The sequence below is a fragment of the Pristiophorus japonicus genome, chromosome 13 (assembly GCF_044704955.1).
Source record: "Pristiophorus japonicus isolate sPriJap1 chromosome 13, sPriJap1.hap1, whole genome shotgun sequence".
In the NCBI taxonomy this organism is placed as follows: domain Eukaryota; kingdom Metazoa; phylum Chordata; class Chondrichthyes; family Pristiophoridae; genus Pristiophorus; species Pristiophorus japonicus.
In genome coordinates, this window is record NC_091989.1 from 58,424,730 (window position 1) to 58,439,182 (window position 14,453).

A 14,453-nucleotide genomic window follows, 5' to 3' on the forward strand; every position below is an offset into this window, starting at 1 on the left:
GGTTGTGTACTCGCTCCAGTTCTGTTCAACCTATTCTTTACCTGCGTCTTGAACCATGCCATAAAAGACTTGGAGTTTGGGGTCTACCTGAAATATCGATTAGATGGTTCACTGTTCAACCTCCGCTGCCTTGCTGCAAAGACCAAAGTACGGAAACGACTCATCCTAGAGACACTCTTTGTTGATGACTGCGTCCTTATGGCACACAAGGAGAGTGACCTACAATTCATACTCAGAAAATTTGCTGAGGCAACAGAATTGTTTGGCCAAACCATCAGCCTTAGTAAAACCGAGGTTCTCTATCAGCCTGCCCTTGGCACCACAGCACCTGCTCCCACAGTCTTCATCGGCAGTATACAACTAAAGTCAGTGGACAGCTTCAAGTACCTTGGCAGCATCATATCAAGTGATGGGTCCATGGACAAGGAGATTGATGCTAGGATCTGTAAAGCCAGCCAGGCACTTGGTCGCTTGCGCACTAAGGTGCTGAGTCATCACCACATCCGACTGTCAACTAAACTGTTGGTGTATAGAGCAGTCGTTCTCTCATCTCACCTCACCTGGACACCCTACAGGCGTCACATCAAAAAGTTGGAAGCTTTCCATATGCGCAGTCTCAGATCTATACTCCACATATGCTGGCAAGACTGAGTGTCAAACTTTGTGGTTCTGGAGAGAGCACAATCAACTAGCATCAAGGTGATGATCATGCGAGCCCAGTTCCGGTGGGCTGGACATGTCATCTGCATGGATGAGTCAAGGATCCCTCGTCAGCTTCTTCACGACGAGCTCTGTGAAGGTCAAAGACACCAGGGGCGCCCCGCAAGCACTACAAAGATTGTATTAAGGCTAACCTCCAGTACGTGGCATCCGGCCAAAGGACCTCGAGAATACAGCAGCTAATAAAATCCAGTGGCGAACCCTCATGAGGACTGCCTGCCAGACCTTCGAAGAAAGCCGATGTCAACGCCTGCGGGACACTAGAGATAAACGACATCAGGTGGCAGTACTGTCAGCATCAGGCACATCGAACTTCTCTTGTCCGACGTGCAAGAGACTATGTGCATCCAGAATTGGCCTATACAGCCACTTGAAGACACATGCCATTGATGACTAGCACATCAACATCTTTGTTGGATACGACAGACTACCAAGGGAATAGGGTACATGGGGATATGTTACCCTGGTATTGGGTACTTGTGAGTGTGTTACCCTGCTATAGGGTACATAGGGATATGTTACCCTGGTATAGGGTAGATGGGGATATATTACCCTGGTATATGTTATCGTGGTGTAGGATACTAATGGATATGTTACCTTGTTACAAGGTGCTGGTGGAGACCTTTACCTTGGTATAGGGTACTGTGTGGTATGTTACCTTAGTATAGGGTACTGTGCGGTATGTTACCCTGGTATAGGGTACTGGTGGCTATGTTATCTTGTTACAAGGTACTGATGGGTAGCCTTACCTTGGTTGATTTCTTCAGGTTCTGGAAACTATTTTATCTTTATTAGTGCCATTCTTTTTTGGTGCTGCAGACCATAATTTCTCCTTGTGGTGCCATTGTCCTGTAGGGAGGGTAACCTGGCATAACAAATGGTTCTACCCTCCTTTCCCTCACCAGTTACAGATGCAGATCTTCTGCAGCATCAGAAAATCTGCGTATTGTGCCTGCTGGTGTTGTGCCAAAATCCTAAGAAGGGACTAAGGGGAAGATTTGTTGCTTTGGTGTGTCTGGCATATGCAGAAAAACTCTTCTTAAGTCTGTTTCCCATGATTTTCAAGGAAAAATTGGCCTGCCCTTTAAATGACAGACAAACCCCTTTCTGTGACTGCAACTGGGACAGATTTGCAACCCGGTGTAACTGGCAAGTTGCATGCCAACAGGAATTATAAAATTAGGTCTTGTCCCAGAAAATGCATTGGTGTTGATGTGAATTGCTCAGGCGGGTGCTAATCCCGCACCATGATGTACCCTCATGATCCACAGACATTGCAAAAGATTTACCCTGTTATGCTTCATGGGGTAAATGTTGCACTTTAGCATTCCTGGCATAGAGCTCTGCATAACAGGAGTGTATATCTGGAAACTGGGTGTTGAAGTCAGTGCATTTGATCCATGCGCTTGCATAATTTTACATCCTTAATGGATAGAAAGGGCCACAAATGAGTGTACTGACTGCCACGGCCAGATTTCTGATCAGCTCTAAATCACTACATTTGCCTCTGTATGCTGAATTACTCATCGCAGATACTACTTTGGAAGCGTTTCAAAGAAGATGAGCCAAAACATTTCCTTACGTCATGAAAGAAGATGGGAGACAGTTACATTCATGCATCTCCCAAGGGCTGGTTTCAGAGTAATGTTTGCCGGAGGAATTGGCCAGATCAACAAGAACAAATAATAACAGAAACTTGCATTTATATGGTGCGTTAACAGAAGAACTTCCCAAGGTGCTTTACAGAGCTGGAAAGAAATTTAGACCCCTGAGCCAAGGAAGGAGAAGTTAGAAGGGGTGACCAAAAGTATGATGAGATGGGTTTTAAGCAGGGTCAGAGGTAGAGGGGTTTAAGGAGCAGATTGACCCAGAAAGAGGAAAGCGGAAAAAAAACCTTATAAAAAAATCTCTAAAATTTCTCTGTAAAGTATTTTAAGTGGTTTATCAGAGCTCAGTCCTCCCATCAGCTCTCACTTCACTTCAAATTCAAGCCTGTACACTGAAACAAGAGGTGGGGGTGGGTGGAAATTGCCCTCCGCCCTGTTTCGGCGGATAATTGGAATTATTCGAATTATTTCTGCCCAGCGGGAGTCAGAGGGTTGAGGCAGAAAATCCAGCTCTTTAACTTGTGACAGTGTCTCCCAGTGCTTTGGGATGCTGTTTGAGGCGGTGTAGGGTCAGGTTTGGGTCAGGAGCGGGGCGGTGATGACGTCAGCGGCTGACGCGTAGCAACGTCCCTCCCCTTCAGTTAAAGAGGGGGGAATGCTGCAAGGCCTAGTGAGATCTCCGTGGCGCTCACTGGGCCACCAGAGATGAGTTCAGCTGATCCAGTGGCCCGGCATTCAAGGCTGGGCTGCATGTTGGTGGCCCGGCCAAACCTGCGGCAGACCGCAGAGTCCGCCCACAATTAAAAGAAAATGGCGGCCGCACCGCCCAGCCACATGCAGCAGCCAAAAAGAGGTCGGAGCGTCAGACGGGCGGAAAGTTGGAGCATGGCGGAAACCCGTTTCTGCTTCCCTCGGCCAGAGGCAATTGCGGATGGGTTGCACCCTTCTCCTGCCCCCGGTTGGTGAAGCCTTACAACCCTGTCGGGGCTTGAAAAAAGGGGCAATTTCGTCTGCAAGATGTTTTATTACTTAACAGTAGCTTTTACAGCTTCAGAAAAATGCCTAAGATGCCATTTACTTTGTGGGTGGGTTTTAAAACCTTTTTAAATACATGCGCTTTGTTCAGAGGGTGTGCTGCACTGTTGGAAGTGCCATCTTTTGGATGAGATGTTAAACCAAGACCCTGTCTGCCCTCTCAGGTGAAGGGTCAGGTTTGGGTCAGGAGCAGTGATGACATCAGTGACTGAAGAGTAGCACTATTTCAAAGAAGAGCAGAGGAGTTCTCCCCGGTGTCCCGGACAATATTTAAGCTTCAATTCAACACCACTAAAACTGATTACCTGGTTATTATCTCATTGCTGTTTGTGGGACTTTGCTGGGGACACATTTCCGTCTATATTGACATCCCCTAAATGGTTCAGGCAATCACAGGGAACACAGTCCATTTCCCTCACAGACTTGCATTCATCATCTTTTCTTCAAACCTGAGGTATTAGCCAGAAGGTTTTGATCTTATTAGATTCTGTTTATAGACAATAATATAACCAGAGGTGCCTTTCCTTGAAACTAATTGCTAACTCCAGGCAGTACTGCTTACACATATGAAAACAAATGATACAGAAATATTATTGAATGCCTGTTTCTGAGCAGGCATTGCCCCATTTTTTGTTGGCGGAGGAACTGTACATTTAGTGTGGATGTATTATCCCACAGTTGTCACTTAATGTCCCTGTGGATTTGACATAACAATCACCATGCAAATTACCCAAGTTCTATGCAGGATGTCAGTGATGCTTGCTCATAAATGAATATAGGTATATATCTGTCAGTGCGTCTGGTGAGCATACCTAGTGTGTCTGAAGGTGCTTTTACACTGCAATAAGCTCGAGGTCCAGATCGCAGGAAAGTGGCCTACAGGTGTTTAGATATTAAACCCAAGTTGACTTCCATCTCGGCTGGTTCCTGGAACAAGCCCCGTGCAGATAAGCTGTGATACTTTGACAACTGCACATGTGCGAATGGTTGATTTGGCAACACCATGATGTCATGACATCACAACATTCACCCTGATATCCTAAACTGGCTCGGTGTCTTTACTAGGTCATTCAGGGAGCAGCAGGCCGGGCGGCAGTTCAGGAGACACAAGCAACACAGGGCCTTCACTGCCATTGGTTTTACGTAAATTGGTAAGTTTACGTTTGGCGATATTGTAGGATGAGTGGGGTCCCCATAATGTGGGTCAATAGAACTGCTGCATTACAAAATCATGTCAAGCTGTTAAGCTCCAGAAATAAATTGAAGTAAGATTTTTTGACTGGATCAAGGGTTCGATGTCTGAGGTTTATAAAAAAGGTATTATGCAATTATGGATTAAACACAGTGTCCTACGTAGGCTTGCCAACTCTGGTTGGATATATTCATGGAGATTTCATCAGATGCTCTGCCACCTCCAACTGCCCAGTCCAGTCAAACCTCCTTTCCCCCATCTCTGATATTAAACAAAAGTGTTTAACGAAAATGAAAAAAAAACACACCATTTTTTCTAATGCCCCTATGAGTTTTCTCCCGGGTTGCTGGCAGCAGTATCCAGGAGGTTAATTTTCGATTCCTGGAGACTGCAGGACAACTCTGGAGGGTTGGCAACCTTCATCCTACAGCTTCCCACACCTGGTTCAAGTAAGGGAGAAAATCAAAATTTCTGGCCAATCAGCAAAAACCTTTTCCTCCAAACCTCGTGAGCATGCTTTGATGTCAGGTGCTACAATTATTACTGTCACCTGTAATTAGATGATTTCTGCAATGAAATAGCTGAAGTTTGAAGCTCTTTAAAAATATTTGACACATTAAATATGAGAATAAATTCACTGTCCTCATGCACCCAATGGAAATTCACATTCGAAGGGAGTGCGGGTCAGAGAACCACCACAACGGGGCTATGGCCTATGACCCATTGACCATGGGTTAGGTACATTTAACCACCTGATGAATGCTCATAGGCTGCAATTTATATATGTGGGTTTGGGTCAGTGCCAAGAGTGGGCTATAAATCGTAACTTATGCTCTTGGTAATACAACTATTTGTACCTCAAGTTAGGTAAATAATCAAAATGGGAAGTAGAAACGTGTTGAGTTTGTATATTAAAGCAAATTATAGTGTCCTGTGGCTCTTGAGTTCATGTTACACCACTATGACATTACTGTATTTTCCTTTGTGCTCAAATATGAGGTCAGCTGGATGAAATGTGAATAATGTTTGATGGGGATTCTATCAGCACAATGTCAGCACAATTAAAGTGTCAGTTATGACGCAATGGGTAGCACTCTCACCTCTGAATCAGAGACTTGAGCATATAAATCTCGGCTGACACTGCAGTTTAGTACTGAAGGAGTGCTGTACTGCTGGAGGTGCAGTCTTTCGGATGAGACGATAAACTGAGGTCCCCTCTGCTCTCTCTGGCGAACGTAAATGTTCCCATGGCACTATTTCTAAGCAATTCTAAGGGGAGTTATTCCCGGTATCTTGGCCAATATTTACCCCTCAATCAACATCACTAAAACAGATCATCTGGTCATTATCACATTGCTTGCTGCGTTTCCTACATTACAACAGTGACTACACTTCAAAAGTACTTCATTGGCTGTAAAGCGCATTGGGGCGTCCGGTGCTCCTGAAAGGCGCTATATAAATCCAAGTCTTTGTTTTCACAAACACAGCTCTGTTACAATACTGCAGATTGGAATATAAATAGTGCAGCGAGGTTTGGGATACTTCCAGTCGAGTTGTGAGAATAATTTGAATGCACAGTGAGACTCAGGGCAGGACAGATGTGATTCCTTCAGTGTTGACATGTAGTAACTGTGCTGGTAAGACTTGTGCTCTGCACACGTGTCTCTAGGTGGACGTGAACTGACCCCTGCCTGTGTTGTTTTTTTTCTCCAGATTTTACAGGTGAACAAAGTAATGTCTGTCCTGTTATACGGCATGCTTCTGACTTATCTCGGTGGCATCCAGGCTACAACCATGGGCAAGAGAAGTTCTCCAGAGGACTCGGTGAGCTCGCTGATCATCAAGATCCTGCAGGCGGACCTGGTGAAGGGCAAACTCTCCGGGCAGAGCGAGGGGGCGGAGGAGAAGCACCGGGACGGCCGGCAGCAGGGCGAGAGCAGCCGGGGGGGAGGCGAGCCGCCGGGGGGATTTACAAGGGCAGATTTCCAACCCATCGAGGTGTCGGTGGACGCCGAGCTGCTGAGGCAGAAGAAGCGCTACCACTCGCCGCGGGTGATGCTGAGCGAGCGGCCGCCCTTGCAGCCGCCTCCGCTGTACCTGGCCGAGGATCTGGCCGGGGGCTCGGAGCCGGCCAACAGAACAGCCCGGAGGAAGCGGTACGCCGACCGCCGGGGCCACCGCGGCGAGTACTCGGTGTGCGACAGCGAGAGCCGCTGGGTGACGGACAAAACGGCTGCCATCGACATCCGTGGGCGGCAAGTGACCGTGCTGGGCGAGATCAAAACCAGCGGCTCGGCCATCAAACAGTATTTCTACGAGACCCGCTGCCGAGAGGCCAAGCCGGTCAAGAACGGCTGCAGAGGTATTGACGACAAGCACTGGAACTCCCAGTGCAAAACCAGCCAGACCTATGTCCGGGCACTGAGCACAGAGAACAATAAGTACGTGGGCTGGAGGTGGATCAGGATAGACACCTCCTGCCTCTGTGCATTATCCAGAAAACTAGGCAAATCCTGATTGACCCCCCTACCCCCTCCTCTTTCTATGTGAATATATAAATTATTACTTTAAATTATATGAATTTTGCATGTAGCATATGAATGTTTATATTATAGTACAGTTCACAGTTTTTATTTATTAAACGAAACGTCAATACACCCGACAAGAAAAGCTTCTTCCAACTCGCCAAAACAAGATATCTAAGTTGTGCCTTGCTTCCAGCAACATTAAAAGTCATTGGACCCGCGTGGTTGTGCACTGCTAACTGGGTCCACGCGTTTACCTCCCCCTTCTTATTTCCTCCCAGCCACTCTGAAGTCAGCGTAGTTGTCGGGGCGATTTACACATGGGCTTTTGGAAGGTTGGCGACACAGTTGAAACCCCAACCACGAGCGGTGGCTGACAGTCATAAAAGACATTTGCAGTGAGACTGAGAGAAGGAAGCTGGGATCAGAGAAAAGGCTGGCAACGCCATCTGCGCAGATAAAGCTCTTCCATATGTCCCACTCAGTCCCGGAGAGTTGTTCTGTCAGGGAATTGTACCATCTTTGCAGTGCTGGAGAAAAGAGTGCTGTGAACCTTCTCTCTCTCCCCTCCCCCCGTACTATTCTTGTAAAATTACTCTGCACATCATCCAATTTCAAAGTGATTTTAAAAAAATGTTCCGTTTGCTGTTTTGACCGAATTGGACCCTCCTTACAATGAATCCTCTTCAAACTGGGGAGAACTGCATTTCTTTGCCGTCCTCTTGTCAATTCCCCTCGTTTTACTTTACACCAAATTCCAAATTTAGCCGGCTTATGATTCCCCTCTTTAAATATTCTAGTCTGTTAAAGGGAAACTGCTATGTGGTGCTATGTATTTGAATGCTTTATCTTTTGCAAAAGGTTTGTACTTTGCAACGAGCTGTTCACTGCGAATCATGGCTGTGGAAAAAGGTGAAGATTACCTGCTATACGTCACAATGCCAACAGTGTTTCAAAGGCAAAAGGCTGAATCGTTTCAGTCTTATCAGTATAACAGCAAACAGACTCATAACCCTGGGTAACTTGAAGTTCTGCCAGTCATCCAGTGTAACAGTGTCATCCGTATAAGGTCCTTTAACAAAAGCCACCGCTCCTTAAAAAATTCTTGTAGCCAGAATTCATTTGCAGGAAATATTATTTTTTCAAATTTCTTCCACAGAAAAGTATAATCACAGTATGGCATAAGAAGCATTATGTAATCCCCGCCCTTAATGCAGACTAATTGTGATTGGTGAAGGTGAAATGGTGTGTGTGACTGGTTTAGATAATAGAAGCACTTGACTTTGGCCATGGGCGATCTGGGTCAAACACAAGTACCGATGCAGGTGAATAACTAGCTTTACAACTGAATGAGTTCTACTTGCCCACCATGGAGTGTTTCCTTCACCATGCAGTTCCAGCTTTGCCAGGTGAAGCACTGAAAATGCGAAGGGTAATCCATTAGTCATATTGGTGTAGTTGAACTATACTCTTCTTCAGCACATATGTAAGTACATTCTCAAGGCAATATAGAGGAGTCAAACATTGCTGTTGGTGTATGCTGTATCATTTCTCAACAAAGTGCTTGGTTCCTGGACTTAACACATCATTCCTAATCCAAGTAAACATAAACATGATAAAACTGTACATGATTTGATACTATGCAGTATTGGCTTGGTTCTTTGATGGACTTCCCAGTGTGGACTTTAGTGATTCAGGCCGGGAAGATTCCATGTTTGGTTCATGCTCTTTATTGAGTTAGTTGCTCTCTATCGGGGATGGCACAGGCCCATGTGAAAAACGGCTACTGGGCTGAGGTGCTGGGATGGTCGGAACCTGTGGAATTGTACCAGAATTGGTGAGCTCCTTCAGGAAAAGACTACTAAAAGCAGATCAGATAGTGTAGATGACAATTTTGAAATAATATCTGTAGCCGAGCATTTTTATACATTAAACATAGCTCTTCTAAATCAGGGTTTGATTAGGGTAGGGAAAATGGAGTACGAGAAGAAGCTTGCAGGGAACATTAAGGCGGATTGCAAAAGTTTCTATAGGTATGTAAAGAGAAAGAGGTTAGTAAAGACAAACGTAGGTCCCCTGCAGTCAGAATCAGGGGAAGTCATAACGGGGAACAAAGAAATGGCAGACCAATTGAACAAGTACTTTGGTTCAGTATTCACTAAGGAGGACACAAACAACCTTCCGGATATAAAAGTGGTCAGAGGGTCTATTAAGGAGGAGGAACTGAGGGAAATCTTTATTAGTCGGGAAATTGTGTTGGGGAAATTGATGGGATTGAAGGCCGATAAATCCCCAGGGCCTGATGGACTGCATCCCAGAGTACTTAAGGAGGTGGCCTTGGAAATAGCGGATGCATTGACAGTCATTTTCCAACATTCCATTGACTCTGGATCAGTTCCTATCGAGTGGAGGGTAGCCAATGTAACCCCACTTTTTAAAAAAGGAGGGAGAGAGAAAGCAGGGAATTATAGACCGGTCAGCCTGACCTCAGTAGTGGGTAAAATGATGGAATCAATTATTAAGGATGTCATAGCAGCGCATTTGGAAAATGGTGACATGATAGGTCCACGTCAGCATGGATTTGTAAAAGGGAGATCATGCTTGACAAATCTTCTGGAATTTTTTGAGGATGTTTCCAATAAAGTGGACAAAGGAGTACCAGTTGATGTGGTATATTTGGACTTTCAGAAGGCTTTCGACAAGGTCCCACACAGGAGATTAATGTGCAAAGTTAAAGCACATGGGATTGGGGGTAGTGTGCTGACGTGGATTGAGAACTGGTTGTCAGACAGGAAGCAAAGAGTAGGAGTAAATGGGTACTTTTCGGAATGGCAGGCAGTGACTAGTGGGGTACCGCAGGGTTCTGTGCTGGGGCCCCAGCTGTTTACATTATACATTAATGATTTAGACGAAGGGATTAAATGTAGTATCTCCAAATTTGCGGATGACACTAAGTTGGGTGGCAGTGTGAGCTGCGAGGAGGATGCTATGAGGCTGCAGAGTGACTTGGATAGGTTAGGTGAGTGGGCAAATGCGTGGCAGATGAAGTATAATGTGGATAAATGTGAGGTTATCCACTTTGGTGGTAAAAACAGAGAGACAGACTATTATCTGAATGGTGACAGATTAGGAAAAGGGAAGGTGCAACGAGACCTGGGTGTCATGGTACATCAGTCATTGAAGGTTGGCATGCAGGTACAGCAGGCGGTTAAGAAAGCAAATGGCATGTTGGCCTTCATAGCGAGGGGATTTGAGTACAGGGGCAGGGAGGTGTTGCTACAGTTGTACAGGGCCTTGGTGAGGCCACACCTGGAGTATTGTGTACAGTTTTGGTCTCCTAACTTGAGGAAGGACATACTTGCTGTTGAGGGAGTGCAGCGAAGATTCACCAGACTGATTCCCGGGATGGTGGGACTGACCTATCAAGAAAGACTGAATCAAGTGGGCTTGTATTCACTGGAGTTCAGAAGAGTGAGAGGAGACCTCATAGAAACGTTTAAAATTCTGACGGGTTTGGACAGGTTGGATGCAGGAAGAATGTTCCCAATGTTGGGGAAGTCCAGAACCAGGGGTCACAGTCTAAGGATAAGGGGTAAGCCATTTAGGACCGAGATAAGGAGAAACTTCTTCACCCAGAGAGTGGTGAACCTGTGGAATTCTCTACCACGGGAAGTAGTTGAGGCCAATTCACTAGATATATTCAAAAGGGAGTTAGATGAAGTCCTTACTACTCGGGGGATCAAGGGGTATGGCGTGAAAGCAGGAAGTGGGTACTGAAGTTTCATGTTCAGCCATGAACTCGTTGAATGGCGGTGCAGGCTAGAAGGGCTGAATGGCCTGCTCCTGCACCTATTTTCTATGTTTCTATGTTAGGAGCAAACAGTTAAGCATTCTTGTTTCTTTTCTGTTTTATCCCAAGTTCCAGGTTGCCACTACAAGGTACACATCAGTAGGTATTAGTTTTGGGTCTGTGCAGCCAAAGGAAAAGTGTCAGCCTCAGATCTATGGTTGCACTATCACCTCTGTGTCAGAAGGTCAAGGGTTAAAGACCCACTCCAGACACTTGAGCACATAATCTGGGCAGACACTTCATTGCACTATGGAGGGAGTGCTGCCTTTCAGATAAGACATTAAACTGGGTCCTTTTTTGCCCTATTAGGTGGATGTAAAAGATTCAGTGCCAATATTTGAAAAAGAGCAGGGGAGTTTTCCCACTGTCTTGGCCAACATTTATCCCTCAACCAGCATCACTTAAAATCAGATTATCCGGTCATTTATATCATTACTGTTTGTGGAACCTTGCTATGGACAAATTGGTTGCTGCACTTCCCTACAGTAAGCAGTGACTACATTTTAAATCTATGATTGACCGTAAAGTGCTTTGGGACATCTTGAGGCAGTGAAAGGCACTATATAAAAATGAGTTCTTGGCTTATCTAATCCATTACCCTTTGTTGCTATTCTTTGGATGACTGCTGGTACATCTACATTTATAAGCAGGAATGCATATTCCCAATAACAACCTTCTAAATTCTAACCTCAATCTTTAACATTTGGAAATACTGACTGCTTTTGAGAAAAGTAATTGTAAATTATTATGTTGATAATTATATAGGTAACCAATGGGTATGTGACAAAACTGGAACTTGTTACTAACTAGAGAACCCAAGGGTTTTTAGTTTGAAATCCAAAACATTACTATGAGCATACAGAGATTACATTTATCTTTTGTTGCCTGTAGATCACTCTTAGGCACACTGCATGATTACCAAAATGTGCTTTTTGTTATGTGACTGCATAACAGACACTGATAAGTGTTATAGTAATTTCAAGGTGGGAGTCATTTTTAATTTCTTCCATCTGGCAAATAATATTTAATGGATTTCACAAATGCAAAAATATAGAAGTATAACTGTGCCATGCCCAAGAACATAAAATGATGAAACAAGGTTACTCAGCCCATTGATTTCACTTTGCTGTACAGGTCCATATGCAGGATTTGGTTGACCATTTTCAACTCCCTCCTCCCTGACTGGCAAGTCTAATTCACTCTACTTCCTGTGGAATCAGGAGTCTGCCCATTCCTTCTGTGATTGCCTCAGTAGAATCCACATAAGTGTAAGGTTGTTATCCATGTCTCTCGCTCTTAATTCTAGAATTAAATAGTTTATTTAATCAAAAGCATGAGTAGAAACATCTGGTTATACCTAAAACATAGAAGAAAAGCTCCTGCAGATGTCACAAGCCTAAGGCTATTGGTCATTAATGGCTTTATGATCCTGTTTAATAGAACCAGCTTCTTGATGTATAAAAATGCTTTACTATAGATTTAGTAAAAAGAGCATTTGTTAAAGCCAGGCTTATATACCATAAGAATGGCTGATAGTATGGTGAGGCAGTATGACTTAGCACCAACATGTAGAGCCATGTAACATGGTTCACACCTATTATCTCCATGCTGACAGGCATCTGATCTCATACATGTTATTGTGAAGAGCTGCTGAGCAGAGGTGGGCGTTACCCTATGTAGGGGAGGAGAAGTCCCTGCCAATATTCTATATCCCTTAAATCCACTTCAGAACAGATTTTATACAGACTTCGGAACACCTCAGCTGTAATTGGCATGTGGCTTGGAAGAGCAGGAAACGTGTTAAACAATAGCCTGAAAAGAAAGCATTAAATACGTCATAGAAAGGACTGTTTTTGGCAACAGTTTAGATGCAACCACTGCTACTGCCATGATCTAATTATTTTGTGTTGATAATCAAAAACAAGCAGGACCACTAGAGAGCAGTATTTCTCTAGCTTTGAGCAATGAGCAATTTGTCAACTTATTTGATACCTTGAGGCATTTCTATCACCTTCAATGGCAAATCACCCACCCATACAAAAGATACATTCCTATTTCATTTCTCATTATGACTAAAATTCTTCAGGTTTTTCAGATTTTATATTTAAAGATGTAGAATCGATTTTCCAAAGCCAAAGCATATTTTGAATCAATATATGACTGGTGAAAACTAGTATGGCAAGAATGAGATCAGGAGAAGGATCATTAAATGTCCATATAATACGTACATTTTTCCATAGCATTCTCTTACCATGTACATGTTTTAACCACGTCTTGCTGTACTTTCTTTCCTTTGTCAGTTAAATGTAAACCACAATGTATAGAGAATACCAGGTTTCTAGGAGTGAGTTGCATGAGGTTCAGGTGACAACATAAACTATAAGGGAAGCTGAGGAGCTTAACTCCTGAACTCTTAAAGAGTGCGTCATCTTTGAACTAATTTACAGACTTTTTCTTTATACTATAATCAAGTCTTCATTTTTATTTCCTAGCAAGATCTCCTTTTTTGAGTTGTTGTAATGCGAGTTTATGTCATGGTATGTCATTTCCTTTTCCATGAATAACTACTTCCAGTCCAATCATCAATTTTGACCATGTGGATTTACGTTATGTGAACGGATGTTTTTTTGCTAGAATGCTTGGCCAAGATTGTAATTGAATCTGACGACAGAAAGATGATATTTTACTGAGAAACTCTCTTACTAGATTATAACACTCTTCTATAAACCATGCAGCCATAACCATTGAACAATTGTACATTACTTCTACCATAATGTAGTTTGAATACAATGAGAAGGATGAATATTGAACTTTACCACAAAACAACAGGCAGTATGATACAAAGTCAATCATTTAAGGCCCCAATTGAATGTTAACTTCAGTCTTGTAAATGTCACTATTGTAGAGCCACTGCCAACATCTGCAAACAATTTTGTTATACACATACACACACACTTTATACACTTACCATACCTCTACATTAAAAAAAATGTTTGGAACCCTATTCCATTTCATTCATTAGTAAATTAAACCCATTTTTGCAAACTGTTACAGATTTGTGTTGCATTATTGGCCCAGTAACCATTGCACAATTATTAGATTATTAACAGCAGTGAGTATCTGTTTATGTCTCATTTTAATGGCCACTTTTCTATTTTAGATCATTTTTATTAGACATAATCAAATGTTAAAAGGGAGGATGTTTAAACTGGCTCATGCAGACTCTGGTATATTACACCTGTGCTTGGAAGCATCTGTATATTGTTCTGTAAACGTTCATATTCTGTAATATACAGAAAAAGCACACCGTTTTATTGATAACAAATCCCATCAGCTTATTTTCACTTTTTTCCCAAAATGGCAATTACTTGTCATTCTTCTGATTGAATCGGTCAAAGAATGTTACCTGCTGTGTAGAAAGCTAGTTTAATCTCGATAAAGTAACTCCTCTGAAAAGATAGCCAAGTTGTTTAAGTGCAAAATAATAAAAAAAAAGGTATGTAAATAGCTTTTATTCAAATTGT

At 43.4% G+C, this 14,453-nt stretch overlaps 1 protein-coding gene across 2 annotated transcripts; it reads left to right on the plus strand.

Moving 5' to 3' along the window:
- Positions 1 to 6,273: 6,273 nt before the first annotated feature.
- Positions 6,274 to 7,071, plus strand: LOC139278007 (neurotrophin-3-like). Of its 2 annotated transcripts, XM_070896660.1 has the most exons (2): positions 6,274 to 6,417; positions 6,484 to 7,071. In XM_070896660.1, exons 1-2 carry the CDS (start codon positions 6,289 to 6,291, stop codon positions 7,069 to 7,071), a joined length of 717 nt encoding a protein of 238 aa, XP_070752761.1. In that variant the 5' UTR covers positions 6,274 to 6,288. The 2 variants fall into 2 exon arrangements, with proteins under 2 accessions (XP_070752761.1, XP_070752760.1); XM_070896659.1 differs by having other exon boundaries at positions 6,289 to 7,071.
- The last annotated feature ends 7,382 nt before the right edge of the window (positions 7,072 to 14,453 follow it).